The sequence below is a fragment of the Chiloscyllium punctatum genome, chromosome 26, assembly GCF_047496795.1.
Source record: "Chiloscyllium punctatum isolate Juve2018m chromosome 26, sChiPun1.3, whole genome shotgun sequence".
Taxonomy (NCBI): domain Eukaryota; kingdom Metazoa; phylum Chordata; class Chondrichthyes; order Orectolobiformes; family Hemiscylliidae; genus Chiloscyllium; species Chiloscyllium punctatum.
The window spans coordinates 62,331,394-62,355,130 of record NC_092764.1 but is presented as its reverse complement, the minus strand read 5'-3'; the positions used below and the strand labels follow the sequence as shown (position 1 = coordinate 62,355,130).

Genomic DNA, 23,737 nt, shown 5'->3' with positions numbered 1-23,737 from the left:
TATCCAAAATTCCAAACTCCAAAAAGCTCCAAAATCCAAGATTGTTTTCGTGGAGTGTGGAGCGCCATTTTGGCGTGTGAACAGGTGACCCACTCGATTCGCATCACTCAGATGTGACATGGTGGTGTGGCCCAGCACTGACTGGCATCAATTGGGTCTCAGTGCTTGTACTATTCACACGTGTATCTGCTGTTAGGTAATACTTTTCTCATTTTACTGTGAAAATGTCATTTATTCCGAATCCGAAAAATTCCTAATTCAGAAAAACAACTGGCCCCAGAAAAAGGATTATGTAACTGTTCTCCAAAATTGACCTCACCAATGTCCTGTACAATCACACCATGACATCCCAACAGTTTGACTCAATGGTCTCAGCAATAAAGGTGCCAAACACCTTCTTTCCCACCCTGTCTACCTGTAACACAACTTTCAATGAACTATGTCCCTGAACCCCAAGGTTTCTCTGTTCTACAACATTCCCTCAGGCCCAACCATTAACTGTGTAGGTCCTGCCCCTGTTTGTTTTACCAAAATGCAATACCTGACAGTTATTCAAATTAAACTCCATCTGCCACACCTCAGCCCATTGGCCCAATTGATCAAGATCCCTTTGTAATCTCAGATAATCATCATCACTGTTTCCAACACCACCAATTTTGGTGTCATCTGCAAATTTACTGGCCCTGCCTCCTATATTCTCATCTAAATCATTTATTTCAATGACAAATAACAGTGGGCCCAGTGCTGATCCCAGTGGAACACTGCTGGGCACAGACCTCCAGTCTGACATACAACCCTCCACCACCACTCTCTGTCTCCTACCATGAAGCCAATTTTGTATCCAATTGACAAGTTCACCCTGAATCCCATGTGATCTAATTTTGAGGTGGGGTTGGGACCCAGGGAGATAGTGAGGAAAGACGTCAATCTGAGATTAGTACAGTTGAGAATAAAAGAGAGTCAATTAGTCAGGACAGGCAGGAACAAGTTAGGACTGATTAATTAAACTACATTTATTTCAATGCAAGAGGCCTAACAGGGAAGGCAGATGAACTCAGGGCAGATTAGGAACATGGGACTGGAATATCATGGCAATTACAGAAATGTGGCTCGGGGATGGACAGGACTGGCAGTGTAATGTTCCAGGATAGAAATGCTACAGGAAGACCAGAAAGGGAGGCAAGAGAGGAGGGGGAGAGGCGTTTTTGATAAGGGATAGCATTACAGCTTTCCTGAGGGAGAATATTCCCAGAAGTACATCCAGGGAAATTATTTGGGTGGAACTGAGAAATAAGAAAGGGATGATCACCTTATTAGGATTGTATTATCGAGCCCCTAACAGTCAGAGGGAAATTGAGAAACAAATTTTTAAGGAGATATCAGTTATCTGTAAGAATAATAGGGTGGTTATGGTAGGGGATTTTAACTTTCCAAACATCGACTGGGACTGCGATAGAGTTAAGGGTTTAGATGGAGAGGAATTTGTTATGTGTGTAAAAGAAAATTTTCTGATTCAGTATGTAGATGCACCTACTAGAGAAAGTACAAAACTTGACCGATTCTTGAGAAATAAGGCAGGGCAGGTGACTGAGGTGTCAGTGGGGAGCACTTTGGGGCCAGCGACCATAATTATATTCGTTTTAAAATAGTGATGGAAACAGATAGACCAGATCTAAAAGCTGAAGTTCTAAAATGGAGAAAGGCCAATTTTGACAGGTTGTTGGAGGGGATCCTGAGGAACAGGATGTACATGTATTTGGAAACGCAAGGACTGATTAGGGATAGTCAACAAGGCTTTATGTGAGGGAAATCATGTCTCACAAATTTGATTGAGTTTCTTGAGGAAATAACAAAGAGGATTGATGAGGGCAGAGTGGTAGATGTGATCTATATGGATTTCAGTAAGGCATTCAACAAGGTTCCCCATGGGAGATTATTTGGCAAGGTTAGATCTCATGGAATACAGGGAGAACTCACCATTTGGATACAGAACTGGCTCAAAGGTAGAAGACAGAGGCTGGTGGTGGAGGGTTGTTTTTCAGATTGGAGGCTTGTGACCATTGGAGGACCATAAGGATCAGTGTTGGGTCCAGTAATTTTCATCATTTATATAAATGATTTGGATGTGAGCGTAAGAGGTACAGTTAGTAAGTTTGTAGATGACACCAAATTGGAGGTGTAGTGGACAGCGAAGAGGGTTACCTCAGATTACAATGGGATCTGGACCAGATGGGCCAATGGGCTGAGAAGTGGCAGATGGAGTTTAACTTAGATAAATGTGTGGTGCTGCATTTTGGGAAAGCAAATCTTAGCAGGACTGATATACTTTATGGTAAAGTCCCAGGGAGTGTTGCTGAACAAAGCGACCTTGGAGAGAAGGTTCATAGTTCCTTGAAAGTGGAGTTGCAGGTAGATAGAATAGTGAAGAAGGCTTTTGGTATGCTTTCCTTTATTGGTCAGAGTATTGAGTACAGGAGTTGGGAGGTCATGTTATGGCTGTACAGGGCATTGGTTAGGCCACTGTTGGAATGTTGCGTGCAATTCTGGTCTCCTTCCTCTCGGAAAGATGTTGTGAAACTTGAAATGGTTCAGAAAATATTTACAAGGATGTTGCCAGAGTTGGAGGATTTGAGCTTGAATAAGCTCGGGCTGTTTTCCCTGGAGCGTCAGAAGCTGAGGGGTGACCTTATAGATGTTTATAAAATCATGAGGGGCATGGATAGGAGAAATAGACAAAGTCTTTTCCCTCATTTGGGGGAGTCCAGAACTAGAGGTTTAGGGTGAGAGGGGAAAGATATAAAAGAGACCTAAGGGGCAACATTTTTCACTCAGGGAGTGGTACGTGTATGGAATGAGCTGCCAGAGGAAGGGGTGGAGGCCAGTACAATTGCAACATTTAAAAGGCATCTGGATGGGTATATGATTAGGAAGGTTTTGGAGGGTTATGGGCCAGCTGCTGGCATGTGAGATTAGATTGGTTTGGGATTTCTGGTCAGCATGGACGGGTTGGACTGAAGGATGGGTTTCTGTGCTGTATATCTCTATGACTCTATGACTCTACTAATTGGTCTGCCATGTGGAACCTGGTCAAAGGCCTCACTAAAAATCCATACAGTCAATGTCTACCCCTCTGTCAAGTTAAAAAAATCACGCAACACCAGGTTATAGCCCAACAGGTTTATTTGGAAGCACTAGCTTTTGGAGCGCTGCTCCTTCATCAGGTGGTTGTGGAGCATAAGATCGTAAGACACAGAATTTATAGCAAAAGTTTACAGTGTGATGTCACTGACATTATATATTGAAAAAGACCTGGATGGTTTGTTAAGTCTCTCATTTTACAATGACTTGTTGGTTTCAGTTCTTTCATATGTAAATTCCAGAACTTTATTAAAGTTATATTCTCAAATGAACTTTAACAATAGGTGCCATGCTCGCCCAGATAATGCATTGAAGGTGTGAGGTGCCCTGTGTGAGGCTGTCTGTGCCCCAATGTTCAGACTGATTCTATTTCTCAAAAAGGGATTTACAGAATCATACAGGGATTCATGCAGTTTGTGAGCAAAATAAAAGGTAACTGTGCACATTCTCACCCTCCCACCCTCCTGCACACACTCTCACAGACTTTTCTCCCTTTACAGTCACACTCCCACACATACACACACTCTCTCTCTCACAGCCTCTCTCTCACACACACTCACACACACAGACATGTAAGTTTGTGAGGTCATTTGTACTTGCAGAACAACATTTTAATAAATTACAAAGTAAAACGTAATTCTGCACATTCCCACACTCCCACCCTCACACGCACGCTCTCACAGACTTTTACCCTTTTACAGTCACACTCACGCACATACAAACACACATACATTTGTGGTGTAATCTGTACCAGCAGAATTCCATTTTACTGCATGAATCCATGAACCATTCTGAAAATCCCTTATACTCCACAACCACCTGAGAAGGAGCAGCACTCCAAAAGCTACTGCTTCCAAATAAACCTGTTGGGCTATAACCTGGTGTTGTATGATTTTTTAACTTGTCAGAGGAGTAGACATTATCGACACAGATGAAGCTCCGTCGTCACACACCTTTCATCACAAACTGAACAATCCGGCCTGTTCCACTTTAGTAGACACGGGGGTGCCCACTGGACATCCCACTGCACTCAGTAATTTGGGTTGGGGTATGCTCCACCATTTACAATTTCCAGTGTTTCAGAAACACGGGGTATTTTCCTCCAGCTCCTTAAAGTTTTGCCATTACTTTTTCTGGAGTCACCATTCTTCCATTCTCCAGCCAAAAAGGAGCAGCTCGTTCTCATCTGTTTCCGTGTGGAGCCTCCCCTTGTCACTGGGTTGGTGATGGCTCATCTCTTATTTGACTCATGTTTTGTGGTTAAACTAAGACCATAAGATGGAGGAGCGAAGGGAAGCCATTCAGCCCATCAAGTCTGTTCCACTATTCAATGTGATCATGGCTGGTCTGATAATCCTCAACTCCAATTTCCTGCCTTTTCCCTGATACCCTTGATTCCTGACTGATTAATAATCTGTCTGTCCCAGCCTGTTTGTCTATTCCTTTGCAAATGCTGGCTGATATTGACATTAACACCATGACCATTACGTTCACAGATGACTGAGAGCAGACTGATCAGATGGGAATTAGTTGGGATGGATTTGTCCAGCACTTTCTGTCCTTTGTCAGGACATATCTGCTATCGTCCAAATTGTGTGAAACTTCCTGTCTTGTGTGTGATGGACTGCTCTTCCTGGTTCACCATTTCCCCTTCCTGTGCACAGTCATTACAATGGAGGGGCTGTTCGGTTCACCTTACTGGGCCATTTCACATGAGCCAATGTGGAGTCACATATCAGCCAGACTGGGGAAGGATGGGAGATTTCCTTCCCTGAACAGCATTAGTGACAACCTGATAGTTCCATGGTCACCATTACTGGGACGTGCTTTTGATTCCAAATGTATTTGTTAGTTAATTGGATTTAATTTTCACATCTGCACTGGGATTTAAACCCACATCCTGCATTGACTGAGGCCTCTGGATGACTAGTCTAGTAACCTTTCCCTGACACCATCATTCCCACAATCCTCACCACTGTTATCCAAGCAGTAGCTGAAACCACTCAGAAATATATTCCCCAACAATGAAGAAGGGAGAAAGAGAACTACAAACAGAAAACCACAAACCTGTTAGTGTTATACCAGGAGGAGCGAAAATACGAGAATCGATTTGCAAGTTTGTGATAACTGAATACTTCGAAAATAACATTTGTTTGGACAGGGTCCACACGGATTTGTGAAAGGGAAATCATGTTTGACAAATCTGTTGGAGATTTTTGAAGCTATTACTTGTAACGTAGATAATGGAGAACAGGAGGATGGGATGTATTGGATTTTCATTAGGCTTGAAGCAGGAGGTTGGGAAACACACTTCGAGCAGCAGGGACTGGGAGAAAGGTCCTGCTGTGGGGGTTGGGAATTGGTTACCAGACAGAAAACAGAGTTGGAATAAATGGGTCATTCTGAAGGTGGCAGCCTGTGTCCAGTGAGGTTCCACAAGGATCAGTGTTTGCATCACTGCTGTTCACAATCTCAACCAATGATGTGGATGTGGGGACCAAATGTAATGGGCAGAATCATATCGGGGTCTGAGCAGCATGTATTATGGTGAGCTGTGTGACAGAATTGGGTGACACGTGCAGTGAGACCCATCTCACCATCAGGAGAGACTCACACCATCTTTTCACAAGCAGCATGGCAAGTTTCTCACTTGGCAGAGGGGAGTTACCAACTGATGCTCAGTATTGATGGTTAAACACCAGGCTCATAACCCAGACCATCTCATTAACAGTCAGACTGCCATCTCACCAAACTCACTAACAAGCCCGATGGCAGGGAAACTTGATTGGGGAACCAGAGTGAGCACAGTGTGAGTATGAGGTATTCGAGAGAAGATGGTGGGGCATATGCTGGCAGCCTGGAGAAGGTCATTGACTTCTTCCTCTAGCACTGGGCATTCCACCAAACAGTTCAGACTGCTTTACCCCAGTGACAACCTTAGAGCAGGATGGCATGGGGTGTCAGTGCCAGCCCCTATGGGGGAGGGGTATGGGGAGTGGAGTCAGCACTGGGCCGTGTGGGGGAAGGGGACAAGGAGTGGAGTCAGCACTGTGTCCTGTGGGGAGGGGCACATGGAGTTGAGTTCGCACTGGGCCCTTTGGGGGAGGGGGACAAGGAGTGGTGTCAGAACTGGGCGCTGTTGAGGAGGAGGAGGATGTTGTGGGGAGTCTGCACTGGACCCTGTGGGGGAGAGGCTCGGGGAGTGGAGCCAACACGGCCCTGTGGGGGAGAGGCACAGGGAGTGGAGCCAACACTGGGCCCTGAGGGGGAGAGGCACGGGGAATGGAGCCAACACTGGGCCCTGTGGGGGAGGGGTACAGGGAGTGGAGCCAACACTGGGCCCTGTGGGGGAGGGGCACAGGGAGTGGAGCCAACACTGGACCCTGTGGGGAAGGGGCATGGGGAGTGGAGCCAACACTGGGCCCTGTGGGGGAGGGGCACAGGAAATGAAGCCAACACTGGGCCCTGTGGGGGAGGGGTACAGGGAGTGGAGTCAACACTGGGCCCTGTGGGGGAGGGGCACTGGGATTGGAGCCAACACTGGGCCCTGTGGGGGAGGGGCACTGGGATTGGAGCCAACACTGAGCCCTGTGGGGGAGGGGCACTGGGATTGGAGCCAACACTGGGCCCTGTGGGGGAGGGGTACAGGGAGTGGAGCCAACACTGGGCCCTGTGGGGGAGGGGCACAGGGAGTGGAGCCAACACTGGGCCCTGTGGGGGAGGGGCACGGGGAGTGGAGCCAATACTGGGCCCTGTGGGGGAGGGGCACAGGGAGTTGAGCCAACACTGGGCCCTGTGGGGAAGGGGCACGGGGAGTGGAGCCAACACTGGGCCCTGTGGGGAAGGGGCACGGGGAGTGGAGCCAACACTGAGCCCTGTGCCTTTATCCCAGTGGCCAACATTTGTACGCACTGCTCTGTGCCCCTCCCCCAAGGGGCCCAGTGCTGACTCCACTCCCAGTGTCTGTCCCCCACACAGTTCAGAGTGGCACAGTGGCTCAGTGGTTAGCACTGCTGCCTCACAGCGCCAGGGCCCCAGGTTCAATTCCAGCCTCGGGCGACTCTCTGTGTGGAGTTTGCACATTCGCCCCGTGTCTGTGTGGGTCCCCTCCGGGTGCTCTGGTTTCCTCCACAGTCCAAAGATTTGCAGGTTTGGGGAATTGGCCATGCTAAAGTGTTCAGGGATGTGTTGGTTAGGTGCATTAGTGAGACCAGTAGGGTAGGGGAATGGTCTGGCTGGGTTACTCTTCGGGGGGTCAGTGTGGACTTGTTGGGCAAAATGGCCTGTTTCCACACTGTTGAGTTTCTATGATTTGAGGATTTGGAGGCCTAACCCCTGGAGGAAAATGAGCAGGATTGTTGTCAGAGGTGATTCAGTAATAAGGGGAACAGATCGATGGGCCTGGGGCTGTAAACCAGACTCCAGGACGGTATGTTGCCTCCCAGCTGCTCGGGTGAAGGATGTCTCAGTGTGGCTACAGGACATTCTGAAGTGAGAGGGTGAACGGCCATTGACCGTGGTAGACATTGATACCAATGACATGGGTGAGACAAGGGATGATGTCCTAAAAACAGAATATATAGGGATTTAGGAAGCAAGTTATAAAGTAGAACCTCAAAAACAGTGATCTCAGGATTACTGCCGATGCTCTGTGCATATCAGAGTAGAAATAGCAGGTTATATCAGACTGGAAAGTTGGTACATGGGAGAGGGTTTCAGTTTGCTGCAGCATTGGGACCTTTTCTGGGGGAGGTGTCATCACGACAACCTGGATGTGTAGTACCTGGACAGGACTGGAACTTGGGAATATATTGGTGAGTGCAGTCAGGAAGGTTTATACTAATACGCCAAGGGGATGAAACTCTATACAGGGAGATGGATGACACTGAAATACGTATTAAATCAGAAAAGAGAATGGGAGGTCAGAATGATGCTGGGCACAGATTACAAGGGCTAGAATTGATCAGGGCCACAGCGAACAGAACTATGGAAGCCTTAAGGCCTTGTGCCTTAATGTGTAATCATTCTCAATAAAACAGATAAATTTATCACACAAATAGATCAGAGTGGATATGATATAGTGGGTATTACAGAGATGTGGCTGCAGGGTGACCAGGAATAGGACCTGAATTACCACAAGTTTTCAGATTTTATAAAGGACAGACACAAAGAAAAGGGACAGTAACACGGCTGATTAAAAGGGAAATTGTGATTGTGAAGAAAGATATTAGAATAGGCATGTGACAGTGCAGGTGGAGACCATTCAGCCCATCAAGTCTGGACCAACCTCGTGAAAAGCATCCCACCCTATCCCAGTCAGCTCACATTTGCCACGGCTAACCCACCTCGCCTGCCCATCCCTGGGCACTGTAAGGCAATGTTTTTAGCGTGGCCAATCCACCTAACCTGCACATCCTTGGACTGTGGGAGGAAAGCATAGCATCTGGCATAAACCCACACAGACACTGGGAGAACATCCAAACTCCACACAGACAGTCACTCAAAGGCTCGAATTGAAACCGGGTCCCTGACACTTTGAGGCAGCAGTGCTCCCCACTGTGTCACCGAGCTGCTCGAGAATAGCTCTTGTGAAGTAGAATCTGTATGGGTTTAGAAACACCAGGGGGCAGGGAATGATAGTGGGAGTTGGAATATCAACTCCCAAACTGTGGTAGTAATATTGGGCAAGGCATGAAAAAGGAAATTAGAGTCACAAGTAATACAGGTAATGCTGTAATTATGGGCTATTTCAATCTGCATATAGATTGGACAGAACAAAACATTAGTAACAGCAGAGAGGAGGAATTCTTGGTGGGTGTAAGGGTTAGTCTTATGAATCAATACTTTGAGGCACCAACTAGAGAAAAGGCCATCCTTGACCTGGTTTGTGTAATCAGGAAGGAATAATTGAAAATTTAGTGATTCTGGGTAATCCAAGATGGCTGACGGGAAAAATATCTGGCTGTAACAGCTGCTCCTTTTTTGAGGTGTTTTAGGGATTAGAGGTGATTTCCTCGAATTCCAGGGGCAACAATTACTGTTTGAAATGCTGTTGCATTGTTTTGGAACTTGGCCAGGAAAAAAACTCAAAACAACAGCACTTTAAAAAGGGAGAAAAACAGAGAAAGGAAGCACATGGTGCAGTCAGTGCAGGAGAGAGAGAGAGAGAGAGAAAGAGAGAGAGAAAGAAAGAAACCCACATTGTTAACTGACAGAGTTAGCAGTTACTGCCTTTGCTGATGAATTTATGTCTCGTGGACAGTGGAGTGAGTCTGGGAAAATTAAAAAAACAGTGAAATTCACAACTGATCTTGGAGGAACCTGTTGGGAGAGGTGACAGCACAGAAACAGAGAAGGGGATGTTTAAGAGTGGCCTTAAAAGAAGTCTGCAGTGATGAGTAGAGTGGATTCTTTCTTGATTATATGTTTTATTGAGCTATGTCTCTTGATGAAACTTAACATATAAGCCATAAGTATTAATTTAACTTGGACCAGTGTTTTGTAGAGGTTTAAGACAGTGCTATTTTCTGGGTCTGTAGATTGAAAGAAGCAAAAATGGCCCTTAGTAGAGTGATATGCTCTTCTTGTCGGATGTGGGAGTTTAGGGAGAGTTTACGGGTTACTGAGGATTATAGCTGCAATAAAAGCCATTGGTTGTGAATCTTATCAGATCGAATGGATCAGTTGGAGAGGCAGTTAGAGGCAATGAGGAATTTACAAGAGCAAGAGGATGTGATGGATGGCAATTATAGGAAGGGGGGATATCTCAGATACAGTCACACAGATGGGTTCAGGAAAGGTAAGAGGGTTAGGCAGGTAGTGCAGGAATCTTCTGTGGCTGTGAGAAACAAAGCTCACTCACTTCAATAATTTCAGTCCGAGACAAGATCTGAATCAGTAGTGTCATTTATTTTACACTTGCAAATGGGTGTGATGTCCAGTGTCTATAAGGCAGAGGACATACACACACCAAATTCAATTCATACACAATATTTATATAATTTGGTTTCTTTTGTTTTACATTGCTCCTCCCCTGTTTACATCCTCCACTTCCCTAAGACTGGCCCCATTACTCCTGTTTATCTCTTGCCTTATCCGGCCTTGTCTGTGACAAAATGCTTATTTCTGGCCTCACAAGGCCGTTTGACCTCATCCCACTGTAGGTCATTGTTAGGCATATCCTTTCTTCATCATTATCTACCCCCTCCATCTATACCTTTCTCTCACAGTATCTTATCACTAAGCCCTTTTAATTGGGGTTTGTTCCTGTGTTTCTGTAAAAGTGGGAAACAGATGTTTATACCTACTGTTTATACAGGCATATCTAATTTAACTGCCTCTCTTCACAGTATTTTATCTATTCACCCGTAATATCTACCATTGTCTTGCAGTCCCGTTTCTTTCCTGCATACATTTTTAGCTAATACAAAAACAATTATTTATTCCTCCACATAGTTTCCATTCTTATTGGCTCAGCTCTTGGCTGAAACAATTACACACTGGTGTGAGTTCATTCAGCTTGTATCAGAAATTAGAATTGCAGAATTGCAGAAGTAACATTAATTTACCTATATCCCACAGTGGCTATCCCCATTTCAAACAAGTACGCTGCTTCGGAAGATGTAGAGTGTGATGGATTCTCAGGGGAACGTAGCACGAACAGCCAAGTTTCTGGTATTGAGACTGACTCTAATTTTAATGGGAGGTACTTCGGGTTCCAAGCCATCGCTTGTCTTAGGGGACTCGCTAGTCCGAGGTACAGACAGACATTTCTGTGACCAGCAGTGAAAAATCAGAACGGTGTGTTGCTTCCCTGGTGCCAGGATTAAAGATGTCTCAGAGAGGGTGCTGAATGTTCTGCAGGGGGAGAGGGGCCAGCAGGAGGTCATTGTACACATTGGAACCAATGACATAGGAAGGGAAAAGGTTGAAATTTTGAATGGAGATTACAGTGAGTTAGGCAGGAATTTAAAAAGAAGGTCCTCGAGAGTAGTAATATCTGGATTACTCCCAGTGCTACATGCGAGTGAGGGCAGGAATAGGAGGTTAGAGCAGATGAATGCATGGCTGAGGAACTGGTGTATGGGAGAAGGATTCAGATTTTTGGATCATTGGAAGCACTTTTGGGGTAGAGGTGACTTGTACAAGAAGGACCGATTGCACCTAAATTGGAAGAGGACAAATATACAAGCAGAAAGATTTGCTCGAGCTGCTCGGGAGGATTTAAACTAGTATGGTGAAGGGGTGGGACCCAGGGAGATAGTGAGGAAAGATTTCAATCTGAGACTGGTACAGTTGAGATCAAACGTGAGTCAAACAGTCAGGGCAGGCAGGAACAGAGCAGAGAACAAGGTAGGACTGATAAATTAAACTGCATTTATTTCAATGCAAGAGGCCTAACAGGGAAGGCAGATGAACTCAGGACATGGTTAGGAACATGGGACTGGGACATCATAGTAATGACACAAACATGGCTCAGGGATGGACAGGACTGGCAGCTTAATTTTCCAGGATACAAATGTAACAGGAAGGATAAAAAGGGAGGCAAGAGAGGAGGGGGAAAGTGGCCTTTTTGATAAGGGATAGCGTTACAGCTGTATGGAGGGAGGATATTCCCAGAAATACATTCAGGGAAGTTATTTGGGTGGAACTGAGAAATAAGAAATAATCACCTTATTGGGATTGTATTATAACCAGAGGGAATTTGACAAACAAATTTGTAAGGAGATCTCAGTTATCTGTAAGAATAATAGGGTGGTTATGGGAGAGGATTTTAAATTTCTAAACAGAGACTGGGACTGCCATAGGGTTAAGGGATTAGATGGAGAGGAATTTGTTAAGTGTGTTGAAGAAAATTTTCTGATTCAGTATGTGGTTGTACCTACCGGAGAAGGTGCAAAACGTGACCTACTCTTGGGAAATAAGACAGGGCAGTCAGGATGCCGGAACCTTTAGTCATCGAGTGGGTTGTGTTCTGGTATGGGAACAAAACTTGGCTCAGTCTTTTGGATTGTGATTCTTGTTGTTGTTACCCTGAAGGAATGTTTCATTGTCTGAACAAATTTTTCTGTCAAATTATTGATGGTTGGGGGATAAAGAGCTGATTGGACATGTTGGATTCCAATCTGCTTCAGATCATCTGTAAATGTTTGTGACAAAATCTGTGGACCGTTATTAGGAGCAAATTGTTTCAGTGAAGCAAACCTCTCAACAATCACCCCCAGTCTTTCAATGGATTTCCCTGAAGAGGATGTCTCCATGATGGCAACTTCAGGTCATTTAGTGTGTGCATCAACCACCATGAGAAACATTCACCCTTCGAAAGGTCTGGTGTGGTCGATATGGATTCTTTCCCATGACCTTTCCAGCCATTCCCATGGGGGTAAGGCACTAATGGAGGTCGGTTGAGGCTCTTGTAGAAGCAGCACATATTCCCACCTTCTCCTCAATTTCAGAGTCGAGCCCTGGTCCCAAAATTAGTTTCTGGTTTTCTCCTTTGTTCTGACAATGCCACAGTGTCCTTCATGTAGTTGATTTAACACACAGTTCCCTAACTGTGGTGGAATGGTGACCCACATTCCCCAGTGAAGATATTCTGCTTGTATGGATAGTTGTAGCTTCTGTGTGACATATGGCTTCAGTTCTGGTGGTGTTCGTGTGACTTTACCACGAAACACCACATCCGTCACTTTTGATAACAGCGGATCATTTCTGGTGCACTTCTTAACTTCTCCGGCCATTTCCGGAATGTTCTCTGTTTGTTCAATGTAGAAGATGTCTGCATAAGGACTATTTGTATTCAACTCATTTGACAAAGGTAACTGAAAGAGCCCATGGACATTCCCATGTAAGTTGCATTGCTGATACTTAATTGTATCAGCAACAACACCCACCTCTGCATATGGCTCACTGCTCGAGAAGGTATCTCTGTATGAGGCCCAAATAATGTGGTCAGTGGACGGTGGTCTGTTAGTAGGGTAAGTTCCAGGCCATACAGGGATTGTTGTATTGCCAGAAATGATTCCAAGAGCTTCTCTATCTGTGCAGAGCTCATTTCTGCTTTGTTCAATGATCTTGGTGTAAAATGTATGGGTTCTCTTTCCCGCTGGGTACCATGTGAGAAATGACTGCTCCCACTCCATTCAGTGGGACATCACATGCTAGCTGCAGTGAGAGCTTTCAGTCAAACTGGGTCAGGCCTCCTGAATTAATAAAGAATCCTTGGCTTGTGTAAAAGCTTTCACATTGATCTTCCCATTTCCAGTCCCTGCTTTGGCAGAATAATTGTGTTATGGCTGGAGAATGGCTGCAAGACTTGGATAAACCTGCCATAGCCGGGGAACCTCAATTATCCGAATAGAAATTATCCGAAAATCATGTTTCCAGCAGTGATTGCACCTTTTGTTTTCAGTGATTAAACAGGCACCATCTCCAAGTGAGTGACCTCCCGCCCTCTCTCTCTCTCTCCCCACACTTTCCCTGAAGTTCTATAGAGGAGTGTACCGGAACACACACACACCCCCACCCCCACAGGTTCCCAGGAATAATCTCTCCAACATTGACCTGTACAGGGCAAACATGGAACCTGTCAAAACCTTGCAGTAATACTGTGTGTGTGTGTGTGTGTGTGTGTGTGTGTGTGTGTGTGTGTTTGTGTGTGTGTGTGTGTGTGTGTGTCTGTGTGTGTGTGTGTGTGTGTGTGTTTGTGTGTGTGTGTGTGTGTGTGTCTGTGTGTGTGTGTGTGTGTGTCTGTGTGTGTGTGTGTGTCTGTGTGTGTGTGTGTGTGTGTGTGTTTGTGTGTGTGTGTGTGTGTGTGTGTGTGTGTCTCTGTGTGTGTGTGTGTGTGTGTGTGTTTGTGTGTGTGTGTGTGTGTGTCTGTGTGTGTGTGTGTGTGTGTCTGTGTGTGTGTGTGTGTGTGTGTGTGTGTGTGTGCTATTTGGAGACTTACCCCACACCGACAGCAGAAGCAGTAGTATTGTTGGTGTACAGTCCGGGTGCCCAGGAGAGGGGTCGGGGTGCGGTGGTGAAGAGCTGTGTTGGAGCAAGGGCTCGCACACCTTGTGCTGGGGGTCGGGGTTGAATCAGAATTGCGGGGGCCAGGGTTGAACCGGATTGAGGGGGTCGGGGTTGGACCGGATTGGGGGGGATGTGGGTTGGACCGGATTGGGGGGGGGGGGGTCAGGGTTGGACCAGATTGGGGGATGTGGGTTGGACAGGGAGGGTGGGGGGTGGGGTTGGACCGGATTGGGGGAGTGTTTTGGACCAGAATGGGGGGGTTGGGGTTGGACAGGATTGGGGGTGGAATAGTACTGGATTGAGGGGTGGGGGGGGAGTTGTACCAAATTGGGGGGCCGAGGTTGGACCGGATTGGGGGGTGTGGTTTGGACCGGATTGGGGGTAGGGCTGGACTGGATTGGGGGGCGTCGGGGTTGGACCGGACTGGGGAGGTGGGTGGGGCTGAACTGGATTGGGGGAGTGGGTTGGACCGGATTGGGGGGGATGTGGGTTGGACCGGATTGGGGGGGGGGGGTTGGACCGGATTGGGCGGGGGGTGGGGTTGGACCGGACTGGGGGGCAGGGTTGTACGGGGCGGGGGGGCAGTGATGGTGTCGGGTCTCGTGTGCCGTGTGCTGCTGCAGTCTCCTGAATCGGGAGCAGACTTTAAAACTCCGAGCCCCAGAGCAAAGGCATTTAATCAATTTTCCGAATATTCAATTTTCCGAACGAAATAGTGCTTGCCCATCTCATTCGGATAATCGAGTTTTCATTATAATTTAGCCAACCCAAAAACCACAGTGGTTGGTATATTTTAGGCAGTGGTGCCTCAATTATGGGGCATTTACTTGTGAAGGTGACTTGTGTCGTCCCTGAGCATCAATAACATGCCTTAAATATTCAATGGGAGATTTAAAATATTTACATTTGTCTTGTCTTAGTCTGAGGCCATAATCTTCAAGTCTCTGCAAAACAGCATCTAAATTATTGAGATGTTCTCCTTCATTTCTGCCCCTGTGTAAAATATTGTCTCGGTAACACTGATTCCTTCCAATCCACTGACAATCTGATCCATGGCACGTTGAAGTAACACAGGTGCAGATGTGATTCCAAATACAGTGCTCTTGTACTGGAATATTCCTTGATGTGATAGAATTGACAAGTATTTCTGTGACTCAGGGTCTATACTTATCTGGAGATAGGCTCGACTCAGATCAATTTTAGTGAAAAGCTGACCCCCAGCTAATCCAGCAAAGAGGTCAATGCCATTGCAGAAGGTGTAACACCTGACCGTTTACTTCCTCCCTCCTCACTATCCAAGGCCCCAGAGACACCTTCCAGGTGAAGCAGCGATTTACCTACACTTCACTCAATCTGATTTACTGTCTGCACTGCTCACAATGTGGTCTCTACACTGAGGGTATGAAACACAGACTGGGTTCCCACTTTGTGGAACATCGATGTGCTGTCTGCAAAAGTGACCCTGAGCTTCCAGTTGCCTGTCACTTCAACACACCACTGCATTCCCATCCTAACATTCCTGTCTCAGGCCTGTTACAGTGAGGCTCAACACAAACTGGAGGAACATCATCTCATCGTCTGCTTGGGGACCTTACAGCCTTCAGGACTCAGTCTCCAGTTTAATAATTTTACAGCATGAACACCTCCTTCCCTTTCTGTTACTGAGCCCCACACACCCCAGATCCTGTCATGAAATGGGATGCTTTCAACACACGAGGAAGAGGAAAACAGCAAACCCCCTCTCACCGACTTAAAGTCCCCATTGTCATCTCTCTGGCTTCTCTTATTCTTGGCTTACTGTAATCAGTCCTGTTGTTGACTGACATTTTTTCCCTCTGTCTCTCTCTCTCTCTCGGCCCAGTCTCCACCCATCCACTAACTCCAAGCTCTCCTCCCCACCCCACCCCTCCACCACCCCTGTCCCCAGCATAAATATCACCCTTTCCCACCTGCTATCAGTTCTGGAGAAGGGTCACAGGACACAAAACATTAACTCTGTTTTTGGTCCACAGATGCTGCCAGTTCTGCTGAGTTTCTGCAGCAATTTTGGTTTTGTTTGTTCCAGCAAATAGATCATTGATTAAATGGAAAGTATACTGCACAGCACACAGTTCCGCGTTAATATTGATCTTAAATTCATCGTAGGTGGGTACCAAATATCTTTCTTTCACACTGTCACAATGGCCATGGCCCAATCACTCACATTGATGGGTCCAAGGACTCCCATCTTGAGCAGCCTCTCTCATTCTGCCTCGATCTTTGCTCTGATTGCATGAGGATAATCCAGCAATGTAACATTCTGCTTGACCCTCATCCCATTCAACAAGAGACCTTTTCCATGCTTCCCAGATCCCCATTGAAAACCTTTTGTGGAGATCAGTCTCAGAATCTAACAAGTAATTCACGTCCGTCCAGTTGATTTTGACTTTTTCCAACTACACTCTTCACATTAAAGCTAGAAAATTTCCTTTGACAATGTGTAAGGGCAAATCTTCAGCCTGACCGTACAAGGGAACATTCACATCGATACAATCAACTACACCCATGAAATAAGTCCTTTTCTGCTGCTGATTCAGCATATACCTTCTATATCCCAGCGATGTGCTGCTCTCTGACTTGTTTTACCACATCAATGGCAAATGTGGGAGAAGGTACAAGACAAGGAAGGAGATATTCATGATTTAAAATGATTAAACTTGGGACTGAGTCCTCAAGGCAGTAACGTTTTGAGTCTGCATTAGTGATTGTTTCTCAGCCACCATTTTGCAAACTTTCTCAGCCGCCATTTTACAAGCTCTCATGTTCCACCTTGAAGGGGCAATGGCCCAGTGTTATCATCGCTGGGCTATTAACCCAGAAACACCAGGAATATTCTGGGGCCTGAGTTCAAATTTTGTCACAGCAGATGGTGGAATTTCAATTTGATTGATAATCTCTAATTAAGAGTCTAATGATCATGCAGTCATTGTCAACTTTTAGGAAAAAAACCCATCTGGTTGAGGGAAGTAAACTGCCATCCTTACCTGGTCTCGCCTACATCTGACTCCAGACCCAGCAATGTGGTTAGCCCTTAACTATCCTCTGGGCAATTCGGGATGGGCAATAAAAGCAGGCTTAGCAAGTCACATACTCATCGTATGAGTGAATATTTAAAAAACAAGCTGAGCTGTTGAGTTTTAAGTTTCTGATCTGCTGGTTCCACAGGGACTGCTATTTCCAGTGCTTTCTTTAAATCAACATAGAACATAGAACATAGAACAATGCAGCACAGAACAGGCCCTTCGGCCCGCGATGTTGTGCCGAACATTGGTCCTAGCTTAAGCACCCATCCATGTACCTATCCAATTGCCGCTTAAAGGTCGCCAATGATTCTGACTCTGCCACTCCCACAGGCAGCGCATTCCATGCCCCCACCACTCTCTGGGTAAAGAACCTACCCCTGACATCCCCCCTATACCTTCCACCCTTCACCTTAAATTTATGAACCCTTGTAACACTCTGTTGTACCCGGGGAAAAAGTTTCTGACTGTCTCCTCTATCTATTCCTCTGATCATCTTATAAACCTCTATCAAGACACCCCTCATCCTTCGCCCTTCCAATGAGAAAAGGCCGAGAACTCTCAACCTATCCTCGTACGACCTAATCTCCATTCCAGGCATCATCCTGGTAAATCTTCTCTGCACCCTCTCCAAAGCTTCCACATCTTTCCTAAAATGAGGCGACCAGAACTGCACACAGTACTCCAAATGTGGCCTAACCAAGGTCCTGTACAGCTGCAACATCACTTCACGACTCTTGAATTCAATCCCTCTGCTAATGAATGCTAATACACCATAGGCCTTCTTACAAGCTCTATCCACCTGAGTGCCAACTTTCAAAGATCTGTGAACATAGACCCCAAGATCCCTCTGCTCCTCCACCTTACTAAGAACCCTACCGTTAACCCTGTATTCCGCATTCTTATTTGTCCTTCTAAAATGGACAACCTCACACTTGACAGGGTTGAACTCCATCTGCCACTCCTCAGCCCAGCTCTGCATCATATCTAAGTCCCTTTGCAGCCCTCCTCACTATCCACAACTCCACCAATCTTCGTATCATCTGCAAATTTACTGACCCACCCTTCGACTCCCTCTTCCAAGTCATTGATAAAAATTACAAACAGGAGAGGACCCAGAACGGATCCCTGCGGAACTCCACTTGTAACTGGGCTCCAGGCTGAATATTTACCATCTACCACCACTCTCTGACTTCGACCGGTTAGCCAGTTTTCTATCCAACTGGCCAAATTTCCTTCTATCCCATGCCTCCTGACTTTCCACATAAGCCTACCATGGGGAACCTTATCAAATGCCTTACTAAAATCCATGTACACTACATCCACTGCTCTACCCTCATCCACATGCTTGGTCACCTCCTCAAAGAATTCAATAAGACTTGTAAGGCAAGACCTGCCCTTCACAAATCCGTGCTGGCTGTCCCTAATCAAGCAGTGTCTTTCCAGATACTCATAAATCCTATCCCTCAGTACCCTTTCCATTACTTTGCCTACCATCGAAGTAAGACTAACTGACCTGTAATTCCCGGGGCTATCCCTATTCCCTTTTTTGAACAGGGGCACAACATTCGCCACTCTGCAGGTTCCTAGGTTCCTTTATGTCAGTAATGACTTCTGGATTGTTTCAAATCTTAAACTACACACCAGTCTGTCTCTGATTGCATCATTTGTCTCCAAATTCACAACATTCTGCTAATGGCTTTGACGTTGCTACAACCTGGGAGACAGACTCACCATCTTGCTGGTTAGCTTTATGGACTCTGAACCTTTCAGCAATCCCCAATGATTTTGGTGAAAAATAGTTCTGTAGGATTCCTATTATTTCTTGATAAGTTTTGGAACCCAGCTTCTCTGGCTGTCCCAGACTCCTCAGGATGTTAAAAGCCTCTCCCCATCCCATAATACTCAAGAACACAAGGATGACTATATCTGCTTCAATTTTGTCAGCTTGAACAAGACAATGAAAATCTCTGTGAGTGCGAGTACCAGCTCTCAGTATTTTCACCTCATGGTCCCCTGGAGTTAAATGTTTAACGCTGGTTCACTTGTTCCTGTTAAAAATAGGGTATTCCTGAGGCTGCCTGTTTCTTTTCCAACACTACACCCTGAGCTTTAACCATTTCCCTGTTCCTCACAGTGTCCTTTCAGGGTGGGGCCCATGGTGAGCTTCTTCTGCACTGTTCCCCTCTTCCCTTGGGTGAATTTGTTTTATTTCCTGACCGTACCTGCTTCAGTGCAGCGAGAGTGTCTTTTGATGATTTTCCTTCATTTTATCAAAATGCCTCTGAGATCTACAGTGAAGTCCACGATTGTGCTTTTTTCCCTGATGAGTCAGTTTATCGATCCGGTTGATCTCAAAGCTGTTTTATCCTCGTCGCCAGTTTCCATCTTGTGTGACATTCCCAAGAGGGACCAGGGAGGCCAAAGTGTTAAACTGACTGAATCCACAACAGGTGGGATGAAATGGGTCTTGTTCTTTGTGGTAGGCAGTGTTGGGTACTGCAGGGATTAGTGTTTGGGCCTCACCTATTCACAATGGACATGAATGATTCCGATGAGGAAACTACGTGTCATAGCTCCAAGTTTACAGATGATACAAAGCTGGGGGGGAGGGTGAGCTGTGAGGAGGATGCAGAGAAGCTGCAGTATGTTTTGGACAAGTTCAGTAAATGAGCAAGTACATGGCAGGTGCAGTATAAAGTGGATAAATGTGAGATTGTTCACTTTGGTAGCAAAAACAGACAGGCCGATCATTATCTGAATGGTGATAAATTGGGGAAGGGGGTGGTGCAATGAGACCTGGGTGTCCTTGTACACCAGTCCCTGAAAGGAAGCATGGAGGAGCAGCAGGTGGGGAAGAAGGTAAATGGTACACCAGCCTTCACAGCAAGAGGATTCGAGTACAGGAGCAGGAGGGTCTGAGGTCAGAAGGTCAAAGGCATGGAGTCAGGGAAGGGTCAAATGGACTGAGGAAAGAGCAGCACAGAGACTGTGGAAGGGAAGGCCAAGGAGAGACTTGATAAAGGTATTTAAAACGGTGAAGGGTTTTGATCGAGCAAAGAAATAGAATCTGTTTCCAATAGCTGCAGGGTGGTTCAGCAGGGATCACAGATTTAGAAAAAGGGGCAGAGGTGATATGTGGAGAAACAGTTTAATATAATCTGCAGTTCGCCTGTGAAATGTAATGGCTGATAGTGCAGTGGGTGCACATTCAGGATTAAATTTTAAAATGGAATGGAATAACTAATTGAGGGAGAAGGATTGCCAGAAGATGAGTCCGTGCTGTCTGAGTCTACCAGGACAGAGCAAAGGAGGGGACCCTCAGTGGATTGCTCTTTGAAACACCAGGTACAGATTCGATGGACCAAATCACCTTCTTCTGTGCTTTCAGTAGGGATTCGGGATTTTCAGTCTGAGGTTCCTTCTCCCCAGTTTCAGGGCTCTGTTTCTGGTTGGTGGAGTTAGAGCCTGGGAAAGGGGAAATCGGGTTCACAGCCTGCAGCCCTTCGAAAGCTGGCATGGGGTAAAGATGTTCTGTAACAGTGTGGAGTAGAGCTAGAAGAACATCTTCCTAGAGAAACTCAGCAGGTCTGGCAGCATCTACGGAGAGAAAGCAGAGTTGAGTCCATTGACCCATTTTCAGAACAGTCCTGAACAAGGTTTACTGGACAAATAGAAATATAGATACAATTACTTTACTTTCTCTCCACAGGTTTTGCCAGACCTGCTGAGTTTCTCCAGCACTTTCTGTTTTCATTTCAGATTTTCAGCATCCACAGTTCTTTGTGTTATTTCCGATGAACATCTTCATTGTCTTGAGAATCCCTTGTCTATGAGTTGTATAGGAGCTGGTGCAGTTGGAGACCACGTCTTTGAGGGAATAAGAGATACCAGTTGTCTGGTGTTCACTATATATCCCCCCAGACGAGTCACACCTCATCAGTCACAACTGAAAGCTCTGGATTTTGGGAGAATCGTTATGTTTAACAAGGTGAACAGTGGGAATGGAGGAACCATTAGTGAGTCTCAATAAGCACCCAAGAATCAAAACCAGAGGGTGACTGGGCTGAATCATCAGGAACAGGGTTTGTAGCCCACACCCCTTCACTCCCCAACACTGACTGTCTCTGTATTTCTGTTTCTGTCCCTGTGTAAGGGGTTGCTCTGTCTCTCTGAACTCCCATTGGGGTGGACATCACTGATGTACTTTAATGTGTTAATGACCCATCCCCACAGTCTAGGGCAGGGCGGGCAGAAAGCTTCATGGAGGGTCTGGAGTTATCATTCACACATTTCTGACAGCAAAGGGAGCTTCTGGGATTGCAGCCCCTAAGGTAACATTTGTAACAATGAGGAAGCCTCCTCTGTTCACCCTCACCACAGAAATGAAGATCATTGAAATGTTTCTGTGTGTTCTGTAAATCCTCAGTGAGTAGATTTTCAATCATTCATTCTGTGTGTTGTTACAGGGCCAGGAGAGGAACCCTGTCTCACCCGATGTTACAATCCAAGTGGGGGATTCAATGATTGATGATCTCACCAGCCCTTTGACAGTTACATTTCAGGATGTACCTTTCCAGGTGAGATAAACCTTCACATTATCATCGAGCTGACCCTGTGAGCAGCCAGGTCTGACTGGATTGTGCAGCAGAGTCTGGATCATCTCCAGTGTTGATGAACAAGTTAAACTGAATGACCCCGAAATTCTATAGTCCTCAGGCTGTGAATGGAGCCCTGTCTGGGCAGGTTTGGAGGATTCGGAGCTGATCTCCTTGTCTCTTTAATGTCCATCAGAAGCTGTGATCATGATGAGGGTGTGGAATGTTATGATGCTGTACAAATGAGGATCGCTGGGCCTTGTGAGACATTTCCCATCACTGTGTCCTGAAATTCCTCTGGAGGGTTGAGAAAGGAGGGTCTGGGACAGGACAGAATGATTGTCCACCCCATGGATATGGCCCTGGCTCCATCCAAAATCCCATGGTCAGAGGGATATCTCTGTTACAGGTGGACCCCCCACAACATTCCTGGTAAAACAGGTGATTCCCCTCAGGTCAGGTGACCCGGTTTATTCAGGTTTATGGAGATTATGGAAAAAAATCATTAAAAATGGCCACAGTCTGGTTTGGTCACTTACAGTCATAGAATCATAGTGACGTACAGCACAGAAACAGACCCTTCATCCAACCTGTCCATGCTGACCAGACATCCCAACACCATCCAGACCCACCTGCCAGCACCGGCCCATCTCCCTCCAAATCCTTCCTATTCATATACACATCCAGATGCCTCTTAAATGTTGCAGTTGTACTAACCTCTACCATTTGCTCTGGCAGCTCATTCCATACACGTCTGCGTGAAAAAGTTGCCCCTTAGGTCTCTATCTTTCCTCTCTTGCCCTAAACCTATGCCCTCTAGCTCTGGGCTCCACCACCCCAGTGAAGAGACCTGTCTATTTATCCTATCCATGGCCCGCCTGATTTTATAAACCTCTATAAGGTCACCCCTCAGCCTCCGACACTCCAAGGAAAACAGCCCCATCCTATTCAACCTCTCCCTCCAACCCTGGCAACATCCTTGTAAATCCTTTCTGAACCCTTTCAAGTTTCAGAACATCTTTCTGATAGGAAGGAGACCAGAATTGCATGCAATATTCCAACAGTGGCCTTATCAATGACTTGTACAGCCACAACATGACCTCCTAACTCCTGTACTCAATACTCTGACCAATAAAGGAAAGCATACCAAACACCTTCTTCACTATCCTATCTCCCTGCGACTCTACTTTCAAGGAGCTAAACTACTCTTCAAGGTCTGTTTGTTCAGCAACACTCTCTAGGACATTACCATTAAGTGTATAACTCCTGCTAAGAATTGCTTTCTCAACATGTAGCATCTCACATTTATCTAAATTATCCATCTGCCCCTCCTCAGCCCTTTGGCCCATCTGATCAAGATCCCGTTGTGATCTGACGTAACTTTCTTCGCTGTCCACTACACCTCCAATTTTGGTGTCATCAACAAACTTACTAACTGTACCTCTTACGCTCACATCCAAATCATTTATGTAAATGACGAAAAGTAGTAGACTGGTCACAGGCCTCAAGTCTGAAAAACAACCACCACCACCAGCCTCTGTCTTCTACTTCTGAGCCAGTTCTGTATCCAAATGGCTAATTCTCCCTGTATTCCATGAGATCTAACCTTGCTAACTAGTCTCCCATGGGGAACCTTGTTGAACACCTTACTGAAATCCATATAGATCACATCTACTACTCTGCCTTCATCAATCCTCTTTGTTATTTCCTCAAAAAACTCAATCAAGTTTGTGAGCCATAATTTCCCACGCATAAAGCCTTGTTGACTATCCCTAATCAGTCCTTGCATTTCCAAATACATGTACATCCTGTCCCTCAGGATCCCCTCCAACAACCTGTCCACCACCGACATCAGGCTCACTGATCTATAGTTCCCTGGCTTGTCCTTACCACCCTTCTTAAACAGTGGCACCACATTAGCCAACT

The 23,737-nt window shown here is 46.0% G+C and overlaps 1 protein-coding gene across 1 annotated transcript in view; it reads left to right on the top strand.

Moving 5' to 3' along the window:
• The window catches only part of LOC140496210 (uncharacterized), an 82,773-nt gene that overhangs the window by 37,003 nt on the left and 22,033 nt on the right, over nt 1–23,737 (top strand). Inside the window, exon 6 of the mRNA XM_072595709.1 lies at nt 21,683–21,793. Within this exon, the coding sequence (XP_072451810.1) occupies nt 21,683–21,793 (111 nt within the window). The remainder of the gene's footprint in view (nt 1–21,682; nt 21,794–23,737) is intronic.